Consider the following 20,906-nt stretch of genomic DNA (forward strand, 5'->3'; position numbering starts at 1 on the left):
TCTGGCCCTCAGCTGGCAAAGCCTCCTGGCCTCGGGCTGTGGCACCACCCTCAAGGACCTGCACACGGCCACCTCCAGCAGCATACCTTCTCGCCCCCTACCAGGGGGAATTAAGGCCTTCTCGGCTGGAGCTCCTGGGGCCTGTGTCTCGGGCCTGGCTCTACAGGTGCCCGCCTGTCCATGAGAGTGACGAGGCCCCCCGCCTGGCGCACGGTGCCGTGGCAGAGGGGCCCTGATTAAAGGACGCCCGTGAAAGCATTTCCTAAACCATTTTTAAACGTCCCTTCACTGTCCAGACTTCTCGGCTTCTTTAAGGTCAACACCTTCTTTGCATTCTTGTGGCACCTGACTAGTGCTTGGCATAAAATATATTCGGACACAAACACGAAGCAGCGACCACGGCCAGGAACGGCGCTGGGTGACGTCACGAACATCACCACATGTAATACTCACAGGAGCCCATGAGGTCAGGGTCCCACTGCCTCCATTTAGCAGATGAGGAAACTGAGGCAGAGTGAGGTTAAGGGTCTCGCCCAGGACCTGCCCAGCACTAGACCGCAAGCTTGACGAACACGCGACTTCATCTCCTCTACCCGTGGCTATCGGGGCTCTGGAGGGCCTCAGTCAGTATCTGCTGAGTTTTTAAAACGTAAAACTAATGCCCTGTCACTGGCACAAGGATTGTAGTCCCTGAATATTTGCTTTCAAGTTCAAACACTGTAATTTTTTCAGGAGAGAAAACGGTCAGTGAAACTGAAGAGGGAATTAGAAGCTGACATGAACCCAAATGCTGACCCCGCCCAGCCCAGGAATTCTGGCCCGAATACGGCCCCATGCTCTGCACTTGAGCCCCGCTCCTGGGGAATTCCAGGAGCTTCCCGAGGGTGGGCCTGGCCCTGGGGCTCTCTCAGCACGGGACGTGGCCTTGTCCCCACTCAAAGCCGCCTGCAGGCCTCTGGAGTCTGAGTTGGGGGTAAAACACAGCCCACAGTAAAGGCCAGAACATGAGCTGGTTGCAGGAACGACACGGAATCAATGTCGAGGAGACAGGGAAGCCAGTCACATCCTCATCATCATTTGTTCAAACCAAAAACCATTTTACTCTTACTTCCTTAGTATTTTTCTTTAAACTAATTCACCTTCTTAAACTTTGTAAAACGGAAGCTTTATGGAAGGTTAAAAAAATCAATAAAATAAAAACAGTGTTCGTAAAGACAAGCTGGATGCTGTCTGTGATATTGTGACTTATAGTAAGAAATACATACTTGGTCTTTGACCTGTTCCTAGCACCAGCTCCTAAAACCCTTGTAATTTCCTAAGTCATAAGGGCAATAAAGGCGTCTCTGTCATTCAGAACAAGTCCCTCTCAACCACACTGGAGTTTATGTTAATAAAGTGACTTTTGGAAAGGCTCTAAGCATAGGGCTGGTAGCCAAGGGAACGAACCTGTGATGAGAGAGTTGAAACTTTCAGCTCATCCCTGACCTCTGGGGGAAGGGGGAGTGGGGTGGAAGGTGAATTCATCCCCAGTGGCCAGTGACTTAATCGAGCATGCCTATGTAGAAGCTTCCATAAAAACCCAAAAGGAGGGGGGCGGTTAGAGAGGGCTGCTGAGCAGTGGCAGTGCTGGGAGGGTGGCAGGCCCGGAGAGGGCATGGAAGCTTCGTGCCCCTTCCCAATCCCTTGCCCTGTGCATCTCTTCCATCTGGCTGGTCCTGAGTTATAACCTTTTATAATAAACCGATAACCTAGTAAGTAAACTATTTTCCTGAGTTCTGTGAGCTGCTCTAGCAAATTAATCAAAGCCGAGGAGCGGGTTATGGGAACCTCTGATTTATAGCAGGCTGGTCAGAAGCACAGGTGACCCTGGACTTGTGACGGGTTTCTGAAGGAGTCGGGGGTGTGGGGGGGGGGCGGTGTGGGGAGAGAGACTGGGCAGTCTTGTGGGATGGAGCCCTTAACCTATGGGATCTGATGCTAACTCCAGGTAGATAGTGTCAGACCCAGTTGGCGTCCAGAGAGTTGGAGAATTTCTTGGTGTGGGGAACACTCCCCACCCTTCTGGTCGCATCCTCACAGAAGTGTGCAGAGTTGAGTCTTGAGTAGAGGAGAGCAAGTTTCCTCTGACGCTGTCACTCCCCAAAGCTCTAAGCTTAAGGTTGCTCTCTTCAGTTCCAAAGAGAAAGGAGCCAAAGGTTAGGTCATAAACACATATTAGTACCAAACTGCCACCGTCTCCTTGTCCGTAATGGACAGGACTGAAGGGAAACTGCAAGAGCAGTAGCTGCCGGGCTATACGGGCCTGTGCAAACAGCATTTCTAGGATTCCATCTGGTTACAAAATGGAAAGATCGCAGGCCTGGAGCAAAATATTAACCGGGTGCCAGCTCCAGCTCTGCCCTGTGCACGTGACCTTTGGCAGCGCCTTTAACATCCCCGAGCTGCAGGTTATCTATCTGTGAAGTGGGGCCTTCTACTCTGAATGGTCCCCGGGAAAATCAAATAGGAACAGATATAAAAGGATCTTGTACACTGTAAAGTGCTGTGTAAACATTAGGGATTATTTATGGTAGACGTGAAGCATAATCTACTAATCAGGCAAATTCCAAAACTCAACCCAAAATGCTGTAAGGAAGCTTATGCCTCTCTTGGCTGGCTGCTCCTGACCGAGGCCCCAGTACAGAACCCTGCCTGGACTGACAGACACGCCCTAGAAGGCAGAGAAAGAGGGAGGATGCGCAGCATCACTTACGTTGTTTGAATTTTGGTGAACTCGGGGATTTCATCTTTTTTCTTTCTGAAGAGGAACCAGTAGGTCAGGAGACCCACAATGAGTGAGAACAGAAACATGTCCATCATGCTGAAAAGAGAGACTTCTTCAGCCACTGTCTCAGACGTGGGCGCGCTGGCGTCCATGTTGGAGTCCCCCATCTTGATCACAAAACTGTCGAGAGAGAGAAATGACAGACGTCAGCAGGGAGGAGCAGGGTCCACCTGAGGCCTGCTGGGGAGCCCCGCGAGCTTCAGCGGGGTCTCAGTGCCTCAAGGGCTGCAGCAACAGGCAAAGCACCGGGGGCAGGAGCTGCTGGCTCAGCAAGGACCCCGCCAAGATGCAGCTGCAGCCTTGGATGGGAACTAAAACAGTGAGTAGCCCTCAGGGTGTTGGCGCAGCCCAGGGTGTACCTTGTGTGACGGCTACGGCTGGAGCCAGGAATGGGCCCCTGCAAACAGAAAGAATGGGAGCCACAGACACCCAGTACCACGGAGCATCCTCAGCCCACGAGGACACAGCAGAGGGGCTGGTTCCACACGAGAGAGGGGCCCACTTCACCACAAACCCTTTCCCCAGCCATATGGCAGGCCTGGGTTGCCCGACACCCTGCATATTCCAAAGGACTTCAGGACTGGCCCTTGGGTGGCACCTGGGAAATAATCTGTTAGCCCTTGGAATATGCTGCCTGATAAGAGTGTCTCTGTATACCTGAGACCTTGGGCCACGCACACAGTTTATGCTAACGTTGTCATTTAGGGTGAATGCCTGGGGCTCTGAGTCACACCGTATCAGTTCAACTTCTGGGGTGCTGGAGACTGAGTAGGTAAGTTTAGAGACGTGGGCACTCCACGCCTACAAGACCAACTCCCAGTAAAAACCCTGGACACCAAGGCTCGAGTGAGCTTCCCTGGTAGGAAATACTTCATACGCACTGCTGGGAGAATGAAGCACTGCCGTATGACTCCTTTGGGAGAGGACACCTGGAAGCTTGTGCCTGGTTTCTTTGGACTCCACCCCCTGTAGCCTTTTCCTTTGCCGATTTTAGTCTGTATCCTGCCACGACAAACCCTAAACGCTCTTCTGAGTTCTGTGAGTTCTGGTGAATCACTGAACCAGAGGCGGGTCTTGGGGACTCCCCACACGCCAACCTCGTTAGTTCCCCTGAAAGATGCTCAAGGGGTCCTTCCACCACTGAAACCCGGCAAGTGAGTAGAGCTGATATGAGTCAGCAAAGGGCAAAGTGGGAGTACCTGAAACTGGGTTGCTTTCACAACCGTGGTTCCCAGCCTCAGTCAGAAATGCCTTAGTCACCACATCATATCACGGCGACTGAGGCAACCGGAGATTGCTTCACATTAACTTGCGTTAGCTGCCACTGCCTCCAGGAAACCCCAGGGCCGGGCCCCAGCAGCTAGGGTACCCTGACGTTAAGAGCTCTGGGCTCCGGGCGTTAGCCCGACTGTTCCACAGCCTGTTGGGAGCAGGCCATTCAGAACGGGCCCTCAAGCTTGCTTCTTTGTTTTCTCATTAATCTGAGGGGCTCTTCTAGTGGCCGAGTTCCTGAGAGCATCTCGACTTACCTTTTTTGATGTTTGACCTTCAAGGACAAATTTAATTCTAGTCCCCACAGAGAGATTTCTGTTTATATTTAAGTCTTAACTTATGAACACATTTCATATTTATTCAGTGTCAGTCATGTCTTTCTGTCCAGCCCTGTCAGTGTCGTCTGTCGTGTCCACAAGCCTTCTGTCAGGCTCTCACAAAACCATGGGGAGGACCTGCTGGGACGCAGTATGGAAGGACTCGTCCCACAGAATCATGAGGTGCAGACACTTGGAGCCCGGCTGGAACCAGCTGGGGGCTGCGATCAGGGCTCTGCAGACAGAGCAAAGGCCCCAGCGGGGGGCCCTCACAAGGCAGCAGTCAGTGGACGTCCGCCCCCGCCCCACTGTCGCCCGGCCCCTTTCCTTTACTAAAGCCCAGGAAGTTAAACGGGTGTTCGTGGACAAGCCGACCACACACCTCAGAAGAGAAAGCTCATGCCGGCAGGCGGTTTCTAAGGTGACGGTGTGCGGGAGGGCAAGGGAGGCTGTAGGGCGGCATGCACACAACCCCATTCTTTCTAAGAACGTTTGGTTCAAGCCACCCAGGCCCCTGCAGCTGACTCCTAATGGGCTGTTCTCCACACAGGAGCCAGAAGGAACCTGTAAAAAGTTAGTCAGATCACGTCACCCCCCTAATCAAGACCCTCAGATGGCTTCATGTCATATTTAGCGAAAAACTAAAGTCCTTACCTGGCCTATAAGCCCCACATGATCTGCCCTCTGGATACGACTCCCACCATGTTGCTTACTGCCCTCCCTTTCCCCACGCCTCACCAGCCACATTGGCCTCGTTGCCACTCCTCTAGTCTCCAGGCCTGTTCCTGCCTCAGGGCCTTTGCAAATGTTAATGCTGCTGGCTGGACTCTCTTCTAGTTGTCTGTAAGGTTCTCTCTGTTACTTCGTTCAGGTCTCTGCTCAGATGTCACCATCTCAGAGAGACTCTGCTTCGCTATAGTATCTGGTCACTCTCCCACCTCTTGCCCCTGCCCAGCACTGATCATAATATTACACATTTTTTCCCACTGGCCATCTCCCTGACTACAGGGTCAGCCCACAAGGGCAGGGACCTGACTTTCTTCACAGCCTGGCAGATAATGAGCACGTAATGTCAACTTGTTGAATAAATGAACATAGGACTCTGGACAGCTGGATTGGCAGGGCCTGGCAGACACATCGTGACAACCCCCCAGGTGGTGAGGCTACGTCCTCCATCCCCACGCGTGCTCTACCCCAGCTCTTACGCTTCCTTCAGCACCGCGGCCTCCCCCGAGTTCACAGTAAGGACGCCACGGACTCCTGCGCCACTGCGGACACGACCAGGCGCTGCCCACTGGGAATACGACTGACTCCCTGCAGCAGGGAGGGGTGGGGCTCAGGCCCTGGGGTCCCCCACAGCACGGTGGACACCGCCTGCCCGCAGACCTCGGGTCCCAACAGAACTGAGAAAGTCCCCAGCAGCTCTGACTCTGAGGCATAAGACTTGAGACAGGCGAGAGTACGGAGGAGCAGTGGAAAGGACCTGGTGATCATTTTACCCAAGGCCTTGGTCTACCAGGGGCCTCGGAGGCTCCACGAGGTAAGCAGATCACTGGAGTGGCAAAACTAGGAAGGGCCCCCACCTCCCAGGGGAGGGCTGCGCTCAGCACCCGTCTAAGTAGGAAGACTTCTTAGACACGTGTCTCTCCTGCTCTGCCGTGAGCTCTTGACGGAACGGTCTGGGTCTCCTAGGCACCTCCGTACCCGGCCCGTGGTGGGAAGGAAGGGCTGGCAGGCTGGCAAGAAGGAAGCCAGCCTGGGAGGAAAAGCCTTAACCCCAGGCTTCCTCCCCGTCTAGGGCGGGGGCAACGATCCTGGGGCAGAAGCCACAGACACTGCGAAGACTTAGACCCGCATTTTCACACTGAAGCACACGCAAAACATCCAGCCATCTCTCCAGCCTGCACCTCTTCCACAAGTGGCTTCCTACTCCGTCCACAGACCTCAGCTCGACCGCCCCTTCCATGGGCCACATTTCCCTGGCACAGTGCTTGGCACAGAATTCAGTGCTCAATACCACCCAGGAAATGAGTGAAGGGTGCCAGTGAACACATTATGACACACAGAGTGCAAAATCCGCATGGGCCAATAACATGAAGCGTGCAGACTTAAAAGAAATTAGGGCTGGTACTGTGCTCATTTGGCAATCCTCAAGACAGAGGTTCTCAAATTTCCTCAGCTCGTGGAGCCCCTAGTATCTCAGTAAAATATTCATGGTATCCCGTGGCCCAAGGAAATGAAGTTCCATTTATGAAGGAGGTCGGTCCAAAGAATCACTGAAACCCCAGCTTTGCAAAGACACTAAGTCATCAAAAGGAATGTGGAAGCTCTAATGTCGAAACTGTGAACCACCACAAGCCAGTGCTAATGCGGACAGATGGGGACTTTCACTGCGCTGGAAAATTAGGCCCTGCTGGGGGCTGCCGTGGCGCCCTGAGGCACCTCGGCACAGTCTGGGAACCAAAACTCCGCGACATAATCGTTCTCCTCTGCTGTGTGAAATACCTTGATGGGAAAGTTCTGGATGTCCTGCCTGATGAGTGTCCTTCATTTCAGGTGGGGCAGGGTGACCACGAGACAGTCTGTCTGTCTGAGGTCCCCAGTGGTACTCCAAGGAGACTTGGGGAGCCCTGTGTGATCTTTCTGCCCTGGAAGGGTCTTTAATCTGTGAGTCGGTTCTTCTTTCCACATTTAGTGGGAAAGAGGAACACTGGACAGCACAGGGTTCCTGGGGCCAAACGCAACATTTCTCGACAACAGGAAAAAAAAAAAGATGAAATGCAAACGAGAAAATAGAGAGAGTAATTTCTCAACTAGACCAGGCTCTTGCTACAGCCCCGCCACCAGCTGGCTGAGACTCCGGGCAAATCCCTTATGGGCAGGAGGCTTTGATGTCCTCATCTGTGGAATTAGGCTCAGAAAAAGGGGTACATCCAAAAGCCACCCAAGTAGGTGTCCCCTACCTCCAACAGAGCAGATCTGATCTTTGATCTTTTATTGCAAATTAGTCTGTACATTCATTTTCATTTTTCTTATAAAAGACAACATACATAAAGAAAAGGGGATACAGATAGATATTTAGACAGATGTTACTCCTCCTGAATTTCAACAGCTGGCCAGTTCTGGCCGATGCTGCGGGCCAAGGGCAGCAACTCCAGTCCTGGTGCCGGAGTCGGCAGGCAGCCCAGGACACTACAAAACAGGGTGGACAAATTGCTGGCCGCCAGGCCAGACGCACAGCTAGAAGCTTCGCCAGCTTCTGAGAGGGCAAATAAGGTAAGAACAGAGGGCCCTTTCTCCATCTGACGTTCACAACATCATCCTCCAGGAAGCATCTGTGGCTTTGCATTTACTGTACACAACTTCTGGGCAGTAAACACGATTGATCAACCAACCCAGCACTGACATGTGGGTGAGCCAGGCACCTGAAGCAGCAACAGGCAGGAAGGAAGCCAGTAAGTGACTTAGTCAGCCCCTTTGGCATGCAGATCACCCAGCAGCAAAAAGTGACTGTCACCTTGCCACAGCCCAGATGAGGGTTTGGCATCTGTCCCTCAGCTGCAGTGGCAACAGTCTGCTCAGGTTCACACACCTCTGTCCAGGGTTAGTGGCTTCAAAATGAGGGAAGACATTCAAGGAAACAAAGCCTATTCTTGCCTAGTAACTCATCCTCCAGAGACGGAGAGACCCTCAGGGGAAAGTACCTTTCCAAGGCACTTGCTCAAAGCAGTGCTCAGAAGAGGAACCGGAACAGATTCCCTTCCAGCTGGAGTGTCCACAAAGTTTATCATCCACACTGAGACAGGGCAGGTGTGGATTTTTCTGGGTTTGGGGGTTTATCCTCTTGAGGTTCACTTAGCTTCTTGAACCTGTAAGTTTGAGAACTTTTCAGCCATTACTTCTTCCAATACTTTCTCAGCCCCACCCGCTTTCTCCTCTCCTCTGGGACTATGATGCCTGTGTTTTGTTACGAGTCCCACAAGTCCCCGAGGCTCTGTTGAGTTGTATCAGGCCAGTTTCTCTCTGCTGTTTAGATTGCGTAATTTCTCCTGTTCTATCTTCAAGGTCACTCTTTTTCAAGGTCCTCTGTCTTCTCCATTTGGCTGTGAAGCCATCCACTGAGGGTTTTCGTTTCATGATTATATTTTCCAGTTCCAAGATGTCTCTTGTGCTCTTCTCTATATCTTGCATGATTCCAGCATCTGTGCTATCTTGATGTTGGCGTCTGTTAATTGCCTTTATTCATTCAAGTTGAGATTTTCCTAGTTCTTAGTATGGTGAGTGATTTTTGATAGTATCCTGTACATTTGGGGTATTATAACATTCTGAATCTTATTTGAATCTTCTATCAGGCTTCCTCTGCCACCATGCTGGTGGGGGACAGAGAGTGCCAACTCATAGCTGTCATTCATAGGCATATCCCAACAGTTACAAGGCCATGGGGAGGCCAGGCGTGGGGAAAATATAGAGCTCTGAGGAAGAAGAAGATGGTGCGGAACAGTCAAGGAAGGTGCACCCAGGGGCCCACATCTGAGCTGGGTCACGAAAACTGAGCAGGGTCCACCAGCCAGATAAGGGAGATGAGAGAAGTTCCAGACTGGCAAAGCATGCACTAAGGCCTAAACCAAGAAAGAGCAGTAGCCTCAGAATCTGGTGTGACTTGAGTTGGGTACGATGGGAGGCATTTGTGGGTGTGGGTGTAAGGGTGGTGAGTAAGAGATGAACATTTAAGAGACCGAGACCAGCGTACGAAGGGTCCAGGAGCCCTCTATGTGTCTAAGGTCTTTGGGCCCTGGGCAGCCGTGATGACACAGTAAGAGTGTGGCATCATCAGAACTATGCCATAAGGTGTAACCCTGAGCAATGGAGCTTACACTCACAACATCAATACCTGTCAATACTGTCATGGACCTCGACCACGCATCCTAGACTAGAACACACTCAGGTCAATGACCCCAGCTGATGACATCTCCCTCACATAGAGGGCCTATGGGTGTGGTCTAGAGACATGTGACTGTCATTGTGCCTGATGCAATTATGTGAAAGAGGAAGGCAGCCAGGAAAAGTGGATCTGTGAAAGCATGACTCGGCCAGAAGCAGGCAGAGGAGCTAGCATTACTCAGCACAAATCAAGCTGACAAAGCCCAAGGGGGCTGAGCACTGAACTGCAGCTGGTCGTGGAGAGCCATGTGGGCTTGTTCCTATCAGCCTCTCGGGGCCCTCGGCCACCTGGCCTGAACTCCAAGTGGGGTGAACCCACAGCTTCCCGAAGTCCCCGGCCACGTGCTCCAGGGCATTTTGTGGGTACAACTTAGTAACACTATTAAAAGTTAGCACAGGGCAATTTATGTGCACAAGATACTTCAAAGGAGTTCTGAGAGATAACAGAAAACACATATATTGGTCTCTGTCCCCAGTTCCTGGCACAGAGCTCCTAAAATCCTTCTAATTTTCTGGGTGATAGGACTGTCTTTTGTTTTAATGATGCAACTCTTGGCAGGCTCTTGGATGGCTGCTGGATGAGGGCTGGTCACCAGAAAGACCAAGTCACGATGAGAAGCTTGGAACTTTCAGGCCTGCTCCCTAGTCTTTTGAGAAGGGAGAAGTGCTGGAAATGGAAACTGATCACGCCCACATGAGGAAGCCTCCATAAAACCCCAATAGTATGTGGTTCTGGGAGTTTCCAGGTTGGTGAACCCATCCACACACTGGGGGGGTGACACACCCCAACTCCCTGGGGACAGAAGCTCCTGTGCTAAGGACCCGCCCAGACCTCGCCCTAGGTATCTCTTCATCTGGCTGTTCATCTGTATCCTTTATCACATCCTTTAATACACTGGTAAACCTAACTCTTTTCCCGAATTCTTTGAGCTGCTTTAGCAAATTAACCAAACCTAGGGAGGGGGTTGTGGGAATCCCCACTTATAGCCCATTGGTCAGAAGCACAGGTGACATCCTGGACTTGCAATTGGCATCCGAAGTGGGAGTAGTCTTGTGGGACTGAGTCCTTAACCTGCAGGATCTGATGCTACCTCTGGGTAGAGTGTCTGAATTGAGTTAAACCGTAAGACACCGAGCTGGTGTCACAGAAAATTGCTTGGTGGGGGAAATCCCTACACACGTGGTGTCCTAAGTGTTGTGAAGGCGGAGTAGTGTGAGAGTAAAGGAGAGACACAGGAGGAAGGACTGGAGTTTTCTAACGCAAGTTCATACTGGGTCATCCTGCTGACCACTCCTTTGCCTCAAGTCATTTTGAACACAAATCTGGAAAACAGAAAGCCAGAGGACTTGCCTTAGTTTACTCAAGTTCTAGGCAGACCAGTTCTGGTGTCTGCTGCTGCCTCTACCGCAACAGCAGGAATAAGGAGTGACAGCGTGATGAGAACCCCCAGAGAGCAATCAGAACTCCGCCCCAGGCAGGGCATGGTCACATGGCACATCCCCACGGCAAGCTTACGGGACACACGATGATGCCCCTGCCCCTTTTACAGAACTGGGAATGGGGTGGGCCAGTGCCGATATGGCCTCCCAAAAGTGAATGTGCACTGAGGGCTCATTCATAGAGTTTCAAATGGGCTCCACACTCAGCATCCAAGACAAGCTGGAACTCAGCCAGAAAGAGTCCCCAGGATGCGGCAGTCCCCAAACCATGCCACATGAGAAACAGGACAGACTGGAGAAGTTTACCCTAAAGGAAAGATTCAGACCCTTCTTTGGGCAGTGAGCAAACAGAAGAGGGAGAGGCCCTGGCAACAGAGGACAGAGATTTACACGTTGTCCAAGAACTTTCTGACACCGGTATTTGGAGAGGGAGTGAGGTGCTGCAAGGAGTGGCCCTTATCACTCGAGTTATGTCAACAGAAAGCTGAGTATTCTAGGTTCACTGACAGAGAGAGTGCCTGCCACCCTGGGGACCTGGGACACACACCCACCAAATTAACGTTCATTAAACTGGTGGACGGGTGACAACGCTAGGGGGATACTCCAGGTCTCTGACTGGAGTTAATACTTAAATACTAATTCCTGGATCTCTTTCACTGAACCTTGAAACACACACACACAGAATTCTAGGTCATGTTAAACGAGAGCTGGAGAAAGCAAAGGCAGACAACGGACACAGTGATACGTGACCCCACGGCACACCCTGAGGACTCAGGGAGGAGAAGGAGGAAAGGGGGCTCAGGGCAGACCTCTGAAAAAGACAGGAAGGGAGAAGTGCTACCTCTTTCGACTGAAAAACTGGACCCAAGAACAGTCTGTGCTTCCCACGGAGGCGGGCTTTCAGCTTTAACGGAGCATCTTCAGGAGTAAGTGAACCTCCTGCTCGAAGCACACCACTATCATGTCTGTATCACATCTTTTCAAACCCAGCTCATTCCGCACAGACACAAGATGCTGCTCCCTGATGGGACTCGCACTGCTCCTTCCGGTTCCAAGAGGAAGGACTCAGCCCAGGCGCCATTTGTGCCCAGTGACTCCAGCCTCTGTCGAAACAGCCTCCAGGGACAGGGGACTCACCACCTCCTGGCCTAGCCTCAGCCTGCTCAGATGTTTGTGCTGAAGCATGGCAAGTCAGGCCAGAAGCTGACCATCCACAGAACTGCTTTCTCTCTAGCATCTTCCTTCATTTTTTCCATACACAAATATACTACACACACACGTACAAACAGTCCCAGAGAAAGCAGATAAAATGTATTCTATTTTGTAAAACGTTTTTTCATGTTGCTGGAGGAGCCTTTATAATGATTTTATATTGTATTTTATATATATCTATACCATATATTTTCTTTGCCCAATAGCCCACTGATTTGATGCACCATTATTTACTTAATTACCTCCCAATTCTTCGTTTATTAAAATATTTTTGATCCCTTAAACATATATGAGCACAAGGGAGAAAAGATGAGAAAAACATGACCTGCTATGCAGAGGTTCACAGTCTGGTCCAGGAAACACAGAAAACACTGCAGCGAAATGTGAGAAATGGAATAAACTAAATGCGTACAAAGAGGAAGAAGTGAATAACACGCCCCGGGGAAACGGGGGGTACTCCACAAAGCCCCAATCTTAGCAGGGCTGTTTCCAGCTTCTCACTTTCCAAACAAGGGTGGCAGTGGCTGCCCGCTCTAAGCAGGCACCGGGCCTGGCACTTTTCCAGTGTCTCTTAATGTCTCAGCCGCCCTGCACTGGAGTTACTCTTCAACGATGCGATCAACGCTACATCAGTCCAAGTGGTTTGTGAGGACACACAGCTGGCGAGTGGTGGAGCTCAAATCAAAGTGTGTGTCTGTTTCTGAAGTCCATTCTGAGTTCCTTCCTCAACGATATTAATAAAAGCATCTTAAACAAAAAGCTTTTCTCTTTAAAAAAAGTCCTTAAGTTCTCAACTAGATTTGGATTTTTATAACTCTTGATACATATGTTGTCTTCAAATAGGATCAACCTCTAGCCAGACTGATCAGGAAAAAAAGAAAAGAAGACATTAATTACCAATATAGAGAACGAAAGAGGGGACATCATTAGATTCTACAGACATTAAAAGGATGAATGGGAAATTATGCCAATATTTGATAACTTAGAGGAAATGGACAAATTTCTTAATAGACACAAACTGCTAGAGCTCACCCAAGAAAAACAGATAACCTGAAGAGTTCTCGAAAAGGATTCAAATTAGTAGTTAAAGCCTTCACCAAAAATGAACACCAGGAGCAGGCAGCTTCACTGGTGAATCTATCACACAAAAATATTTATGTACGTATACGTATTTATGTATGTATTTATGTATAAGATGATATGAAAAAAGGATCATCACAAAACATTATCTCAAGAGTGAGATCTTAATTCTTTCCCACTTCTGTCTTCTTTATGCACTATTTACTTTTTTTTAAACATGAGTATGTGTTACTTACCTAATCAAAAAAATATTTTTAACGCTGTTTTCTTATGGAGAAAAGAATGCCCAAGCCCTTGGGTCCAGTGGTTCTCTTCTTGGAATGTGCCTCTCACTGGGCCCAGCACACGTCGGCTGCAATGCTGCTTGTAACAGCCCCAAATCGGGTGCTTATGTTTTCAATTCCAAACACTAGAATGCTATGCAGTAGTTAAAAAATAAATAGATGGCGGCGGGGGGCTGGCCCAGTGGTGTAGTGGTTAAGTTCACGCACTTCACTTCAACAGCCTAGGGTTCATGGGTTTGGATCCTGGGTACAGACTTATATACCACTCATCAAGCCATGCTGTCGCAGTATCCCACACAAAAAAGTAGAGGAAGATTGGCATGGATGTTAGCTCAGGGACAATCTTCCTCAAGCAAAAAGAAGATGATTGGCAACAGATGGTAGCTCAGGGCCAATCTTCCTCACCAAAAAAATCCCACAAAATAATTAGATGGGCTGGCCCTATGGCCAAGTGGTTAAAGTTCCATGTGCTCCGCTTCGGTGGCCTGGGTTCATGGGTTTGGATCCCAGGTGCGGACCTGCTCCACTCATCAGCCACGCTGTGCAGGCATCCCACGTACAAAATAGAGGAACCTTTGCTTTGTCTGTCCTTCTATAATGAGACGGCTGGTATTCATGTGTTATTTCTGAAATTAAACATAAATCATGGGAGCTGGATTTCTTCTGTTGAAGAAGGGAGTTAACAATACGGAAAGAGAGAACGCGGAATAAATGCTGTGGTGTTGGACCGAAACTGGAGGCATCAGTATGCACAATGGATTTTTAAGATATAAAGACAGATATAGAAATGCATCTGTTTGTGTGTATTTCCTAGTTTTGTCTGCTGAGAGGGCCAAGAAGTAACAATATCTCAGTAGCAAGGAGTCATGTAGCATCCAGATCTTGGTTTCTAACACCATTTTCCATGTAAAGGAACCAGGGCTCCTTGGAGAAATGGCTGACTCCAGAACTGGGGCAGGAAAAGGAATGAATGAATGTGGATCACCTTGCTGTGCCAAAGAGTAAGGGAGGGCTTGAAGAATGACAGGGACATGTCAAAAGGACATAGGAGTATACCCGAAGGGGTTCTCATTGGCCAAATCTGGGACAATTTGAGCATCAAAATAAATAACAGTGACAAATTATAATCCATAGGATAAAAGAATAACACGAGTCAACAGCGATATAAGTACATAAATGAATAAATAAATACATAGGCGAGAAGGGAAATTTCTTCTGTGCAGTAGCCACTAACAATGGAGGAGGAATGAAGGACCAAGAAAGTCACCAGTCGGCAAACCCCACAGTCATAACTGTTTCAGACAACAATCGCGAATGCTGAAACTTGTGGGTGAAAGTCTGATGAGAAACATCTGATCACATAGGGAAAAACAGAACTTCTCAGTGGAGAACTTGGCTGACACCGCATAACCAAGTGATCAACTTAGCAGTTCCAATATTGGGGCAAAGTGACATCTCCTGCCACCTGATAAGGCACTCTAAGGACACAATGCCATTTCTGTGATGTTCTGCCAAAAATACATAATCTGAATCTTAAAACATCAGACAAACCCACACTGAGGGGCATTCTACAAAGAAATGGCCTGACCTTTTGAAAAATGTCAAGGTCATAAAAGACCAAGACAGACTAAGGACCTGCTCCAGATCAAAGGAGACTAGTTCCACCTCTAAAGAGTGGTTCCAGTTAAATCCTGGACCAGGGGGAGAAAAAAGATTTTTCTTCTGCTATAAAAGACATTAGTGGCAAAATCTGAATAAACTCTACATTTAGACAACATAGTCTATCAATGTTAATTTTCTGATGTTGATTATTGTGCTACGGTTATGTAAGAATATATCCTTGAATTTTAGAAAATATACACTGAAGTACTTAGGGGTAAATGAGCGCCATGTCTGCAACTTATTCTCAAGTAGGTCAGGAAAAAAATGTTAAAAAATATACATATATATAGAGAGAGAAAATGATAAAGTAAATATGGTAAAACGCTAATATTTGGGGAATCTGAATGCAAAGAATTCTTTGCACTATTTTTTCAACTTTTCTGTAAACCAAACTATTTCAAAACACAAAGGTAAAAATACACATGATTATTGAAGAAACTACGCTAAATTTAAAAATATAAAGGAAACATAATCCAAACACCTACTATTTGTTTTTGTTCTATACGGTTTTTTATGTGTATCTCACAAAATACTTATTTTTAATATTATTGGTTTTATACTCATATAATCTTGTCCTGCTCTTTTCATTTATTAAATTGTGAATATTATAAACTCTAAAATGTTATTCCAGCCTATGAATATTGAGTTGTTTACTGAATATTTTCACTATTATGAATGATGCCATGATAAACATGATGCTTGATCTCTTTTCAAGGTAATCTTTGTGTACCTCTGATTATTTCCTTAAAATAGAGTTTCTGAATTTATCTTAGAAATATTTCCGAGTCAAAGGGAATAAATATTTTTAAGGCTCCTAACTTATCATCAAATTATTTCCCAAAAAAAAGAAATTTATTTTCACCATTTCTCTGCAGCTTTCCCTCCGTAAGACCTTTGGCTAACCTGCACAGAAGGGAGCTACTCCACAAAGCACTGTGCTCACAGAAGCCTGTGAGGGAAACAAGCCAAAAAACCCCCTAAATACTGCAAGAATCAATAAACACTCCAGGGAGGCCATGACGCCTGTGTCCCAGAAGGACGGGCAAACAGAAGAAACTGGAGAGATGGATGCATAGATCAGACAGGCCGTGTCAGCGATGAAAAGGATTCCCGGTCAATAAGACCCGCTGTGGTATAAAGTGGGAAAGGTGTGCAGTGGGAGGTGCTGTCAGGGTCACAAGCACACACCAACCTGAGCACCACAGCCTGGGACATACACGGTCCACCTCTTAGCTCTCTATGTGTCGTGAGTCATGCATTACCTGCTCCTCAGTCCCGTGAGCCCTTCCGGGTGTGGGGGCTGGAGGGGAGACTGTCAAGGCAGGGCAGTGGGTGACATGGAAAGCAAGAATCAGAGTCCTGGGGAAGCACATTTCAATAATCACTTACACACATTTTGCCTCTGAAACCAGATCACAGGTTTAAAGTCCTTCCATCGTGATAACATTTACACACACACACATACAGGGATCTTGAAATCTCTCTGGGCCTCAGTTTCTTCATTTATAAAATAGAGGTAATGCTACCCACCTCACAGGAGCTGCCGCTGGGATTATATTTCAAGACAATCAATGTGCTGGTACGACACCTGTGTAAGAAAGAAAGCTGTTAACTATTGTTCCGTTTTGTGCATGGCATACTGGGTGTGCTCAAACCAGGAGAACGCAGGTAAGTGGCAGAATACTTCAGCTCTGTTCCCTGGGAGCTCGTCTAGGTGACTCCCAAAAGCTCCTGGATTTCCTTAAGAGTTTAGAGAAATACAATCTGGAGAAATCCACAAGCTCTGGGGAAACCCAACCTTTTCTGCGGGGAAAGTGAGGGTCTGGGTTCTGAGGTCTAGAACTGCTAGAGTCTGTCCAATCCTGTCGTTCAGGGAACACGACCGATTCAGAGGACTTGCCCAGAGACGTGCCTCAGGCTGAGCAGGAACTGGAGGGACCAGCACCCCTCCCTCCGCAGTGCCCCCCAGCCAACAGGAGCACGTCGAGTTTGAATGTATCGTCTTTCAACCGTTCTTGATCAGCTCACCTTGACTTCCAACAGGAAAGCCTTCTTTTATGTCTAGGTCAGGTCACTTTATGGCCCATGCAATATAAGGCCCCCTCACTAAAGTGGTGGAGGGCAGGGAGTGGACAAAGGCCCCAGAAGCTACCGTGAGGAAGACAGAAGACAACAGGAAGGGCAAAGGGCAGGCACAGAAGAGTGCTCGGAAGGCCTGGAATGATCTAGAAGGCGCAGGGACAGCTCTTCTGGCCTTTCAGAACACATAGGTTAGACTCGACTCCAGCAAAGCCAGGGCTCCTCTGTCGCAGCGTTCCCACCTTTGGCAGACGGCAGCAGCCCGGTCTCTGCGAACTCCACCGGGCGGAACGGGAAAACGACGGCACCTTTATCCCAGCTCATGTGTCTGTTCTGGCGTCAAGAGTAGCCAGTACTTGCGCGAAACCATTTCAGCAGGAAAACAAAACAAAACAAACAAAACCCACTACTCTTCATTTATTCCTTCACAGTGATGGGATTCCGTCAAATTTCCAAATGCCCCCATTCTAACACCCCCTGAAGAAAGGAAGTAACTACTTCATCATCATCTGTTGACTCTGGAATTCCTACCTTTCAGTCATATCAAAGGAAACCAAGGTTACTTTCCAAAAGTAATATCTGAATTTTAACTAAAATCATGACTTTTCTAACTAGAAGTGTTTTCACAGAGAAGGGTCGCAACACTGAGGGGAGCAAAAGAGCCACATTGTCCTGATTCCTCTCTAGTCCACTGGATCACAAAGCAATATCAGTAGAAAAACTGGGGCAGAGCATCTGGTGAAAGGGTCTGGGACTCGGCGGGAGCTCAAAGACCCAAATTTGGGAGTCGGCTTCACCACCACCTCAGCAAAGCGCTTCTCCTCGCCAAGCCTTAGCCAACAAGGGGTGTTAATCCTTGTTTGGCTTTTGTACAAACGATGCTTGTGGAAACATTCTGCAAAGTCTCAGAGAACTACTGACAGTGATGTTGAAAACGACTGCTCGAAGTGACATTGTCTTGAGAAGGAACCCTCCACTCAGCAGAGTGGCTCTTCCACATCCACCCAGTGCGCCACGTGCCCAGCACCATGCCAGCTGGACCACTAAGTCAGGGATGTCCTCCGCCCTTCCGGCAGAAAGAGACAAGACACACGGTTACTTCCTTGCCAAAACGAACAGAACAGTACAGACGGCCAGTGCCAGTTCACGGCTGGGTGAGGCTGGCGTGAGCCAAAGTGGTTAGTGGGGCTTCTTGATGGAAAGAGACACAAAACGGCAGGGGAGAGAGCGGTGGGGAGAGAGTGTAGAGAAGGGTATGAAGGGTTGGGCCAGCCCAGTGGTGCAGTGGTTAAGTGCGCACGTTCTGCTTCGGTGGCCCGGGGTTTGCCGGTTCGGATCCCCGGTGCAGACATGGCACCACTTGGCACACCATGCTGTGGCAGGCGTCCCATGTATAAAGTAGAGGAAGATGGGCATGGATGTTAGCTCAGGGCCAGTCTTCCTCAGCAAAAAGAGGAGGACTGGCAGCAGTTAGCTCAGGGCTAATCTTCCTCAAAAAAAAAAAAAAAAAAGGGTATGAAGAGAAAGTGGGGTCATAGCTTAAAAAAACAAATTCACAAACTGCTCTGCCACTTGTTCTATGACTTGGGGCAAACCCAACTCAACGCCTCTCAGCTGCTTTCCTATCTAAGCTGGAGTATCACATCCCCAATAACTCCAGAAGGGCTCTCGGGAGGATAACATGGGTAAACCTGCACAGGACACTGGCAGACGCTCAAAGAACGCTGGCTCACTTCTCTCTCCGACTTGGGCACTTCGGGGCAGAAGCAGATCAAAAATAAGAGTGTCACTTAGCACCCAGATCTTGTTTCTAAACCCCGTTCTCCAATCAAAGGAACCAGGGCCTCTTAAGGAAAGGGCTGATTCCGGGGCTGAGGCGTGGAAAAGAAAAGACGAGCCTGGGACATCTTGTGGTGCAGCCAATTAGGGAAATGCTCAGACAAAGAGGGGGCTCCTGCGAGAACCAGGAGACAGCTGGCAGGAGTTCCTAATGGCTAAAGCCAGAAAAACTGACACAACGAATAAATAATGCTATTATTGTATTTTCCTGTGTGTGTGGGGGGGTATTCGTCTCTAAAGTTATTTTTTTATTGTGGTAAAATACACGTAACATAAAATTTACCATTTTATTGTTTCAAAGTGTACAGTGCAGTGGTGTTAAATACATTGAAAATATTGTGCGACCATCACCACTATCTTGTTCCAGAAGTTTTTCATCACCCCAAAAGGAAACACTGTAGCCATTAAGCAGTCACTCCTCATTGCCTAGCTCCCGGCAGCCACTCATCTACTTTCTGGCTCTGTGAATTTGTCTATGACAGACATCTCATATGTGTTCCTTTGTGACGGGCTTCTTTCACTTAACATAACATGTTCGAGGCTTGTCCACGTAGTGGTACATATCAGCCCTTCATTCTTTTTTATGGATGAATAATATTCCATTGTATCGACAGACCATATTTTAGCCATTCATCATGTGATGGATATTTGGGTTGTTTCCAATTTTTGGATATTATAAATAATGCTGCTACATTCACATACAAGTACTTGTTGGAGTACCTCTCTTCGATTCTCTTGGGTATACAACTAGAAGTGGAACTGCTGGGTCACATGGTAATCCTATGCCAAACGTACTGAGGAAATGCCAAACTGTTTTCCACAGCGAATGCACCACTTACACTCTCAACGGCAACGTACAAGGGCTCCAATTTCTCCACATTCGAACCGGCAGGAGTTGTTTTCTGGTCCTGTTTGGCTTTAAACAGCCATCCTCGCGGTGTGAAGTGGGATCTCACTGTGCTTGAAATTTGCACTTGATCTGCACTTCCCTAACGACCAAGGATGCTGAGCATCTTCTCATGTGCCTGTTGGCCATTTGTATGTCTTATGTGAAAAAATATCTATTCAGGTCCTTTGCTCATTTTTCAGTTGGGTTTTTCCTTATTGTTGTTGAGCTATAAGAGTTCTTTATATATTCTAGATACTAGACCCTTATGAGACATATAATTTGAAATACTTTTTCCCATTTTGTGGGTTGTCTTTTCACTCTCTTGACAGTGTCCTTTGATGCACAAAAGTTTTTAATTTTGATGAAGTCCATGTCTTAGCTTGGGCTGCTGTAACAAATACCATAAAGTAGGCAGCTTAAACAACATTTATTTCTCACAGTTCTGGAGGCTGCAAAGTCTAAGATCAAGGCGCCAGTAGATCCAGTGTCTGGAGACAGCCTGCTGCCTGGCCTGTAGACAGCTGCTTTCTTGCATCCTCATGTAGCAGAGAGCAGGGAGAAGAAGCAAGCTCTCGCGTCTCTTCTTAGAAGGGCACTAATCCCATTCATGAGGGCTCCACCCCATGACCTAGTTACCTCCCAAAAGGTACTACTCCTCTGACCTAATACTATCACATTTGGGGTTAGGATTTCAACATATCAATTTTAGGGGGACACAAATATTCAGTCCATAACAGTCCAATTTATCTAATTTTTCTTTTGTTGTGATTTTGGTGTCTTATCTAAGAAAGCACTGCCAAATCCAAGGTCACGAAGATTTACCCCCATGTTTTCTTCTAAGAGTCTTATAATTTTAGCTCTCACATTTAGGTCTTTGTGGATCTTGATTTTGGTACACAGTGTAAGGTAAGAGTCCCTCTTCATTCTTCTGTGTGTGGATATCCAGTTATCCCAGCACCATTTGCTGAAGAGACTATTCTTTCCCTATTGAATGGTCTTGGCACCCTTGTCAAAAATCATTTAACCACAGATGTATGAGTTTATTTCTGGATTCTCAGTTCTATTCC

General features: G+C 48.1%; 1 protein-coding gene across 15 annotated transcripts in view; it reads right to left on the minus strand.

Moving 5' to 3' along the window:
- POR (cytochrome p450 oxidoreductase) overlaps positions 1–20,906 on the minus strand; it is a 92,178-nt gene that overhangs the window by 25,790 nt on the left and 45,482 nt on the right. For 7 of the 15 annotated variants that reach the window (XM_070230572.1, XM_070230571.1, XM_023655014.2 and 4 more), the window contains 2 exons: positions 16,563–16,620; positions 2,753–2,944 (listed from right to left, as the gene is read on the minus strand). In XM_070230572.1, coding sequence (XP_070086673.1) covers positions 2,753–2,931 — 179 coding nt within the window. In that variant the 5' untranslated portion in view covers positions 2,932–2,944; positions 16,563–16,620. 15 annotated transcript variants of the gene reach the window in all.

Source organism: Equus caballus, chromosome 13 (genome assembly GCF_041296265.1).
Source record: "Equus caballus isolate H_3958 breed thoroughbred chromosome 13, TB-T2T, whole genome shotgun sequence".
Classification (NCBI taxonomy): Eukaryota; Metazoa; Chordata; class Mammalia; order Perissodactyla; family Equidae; genus Equus; species Equus caballus.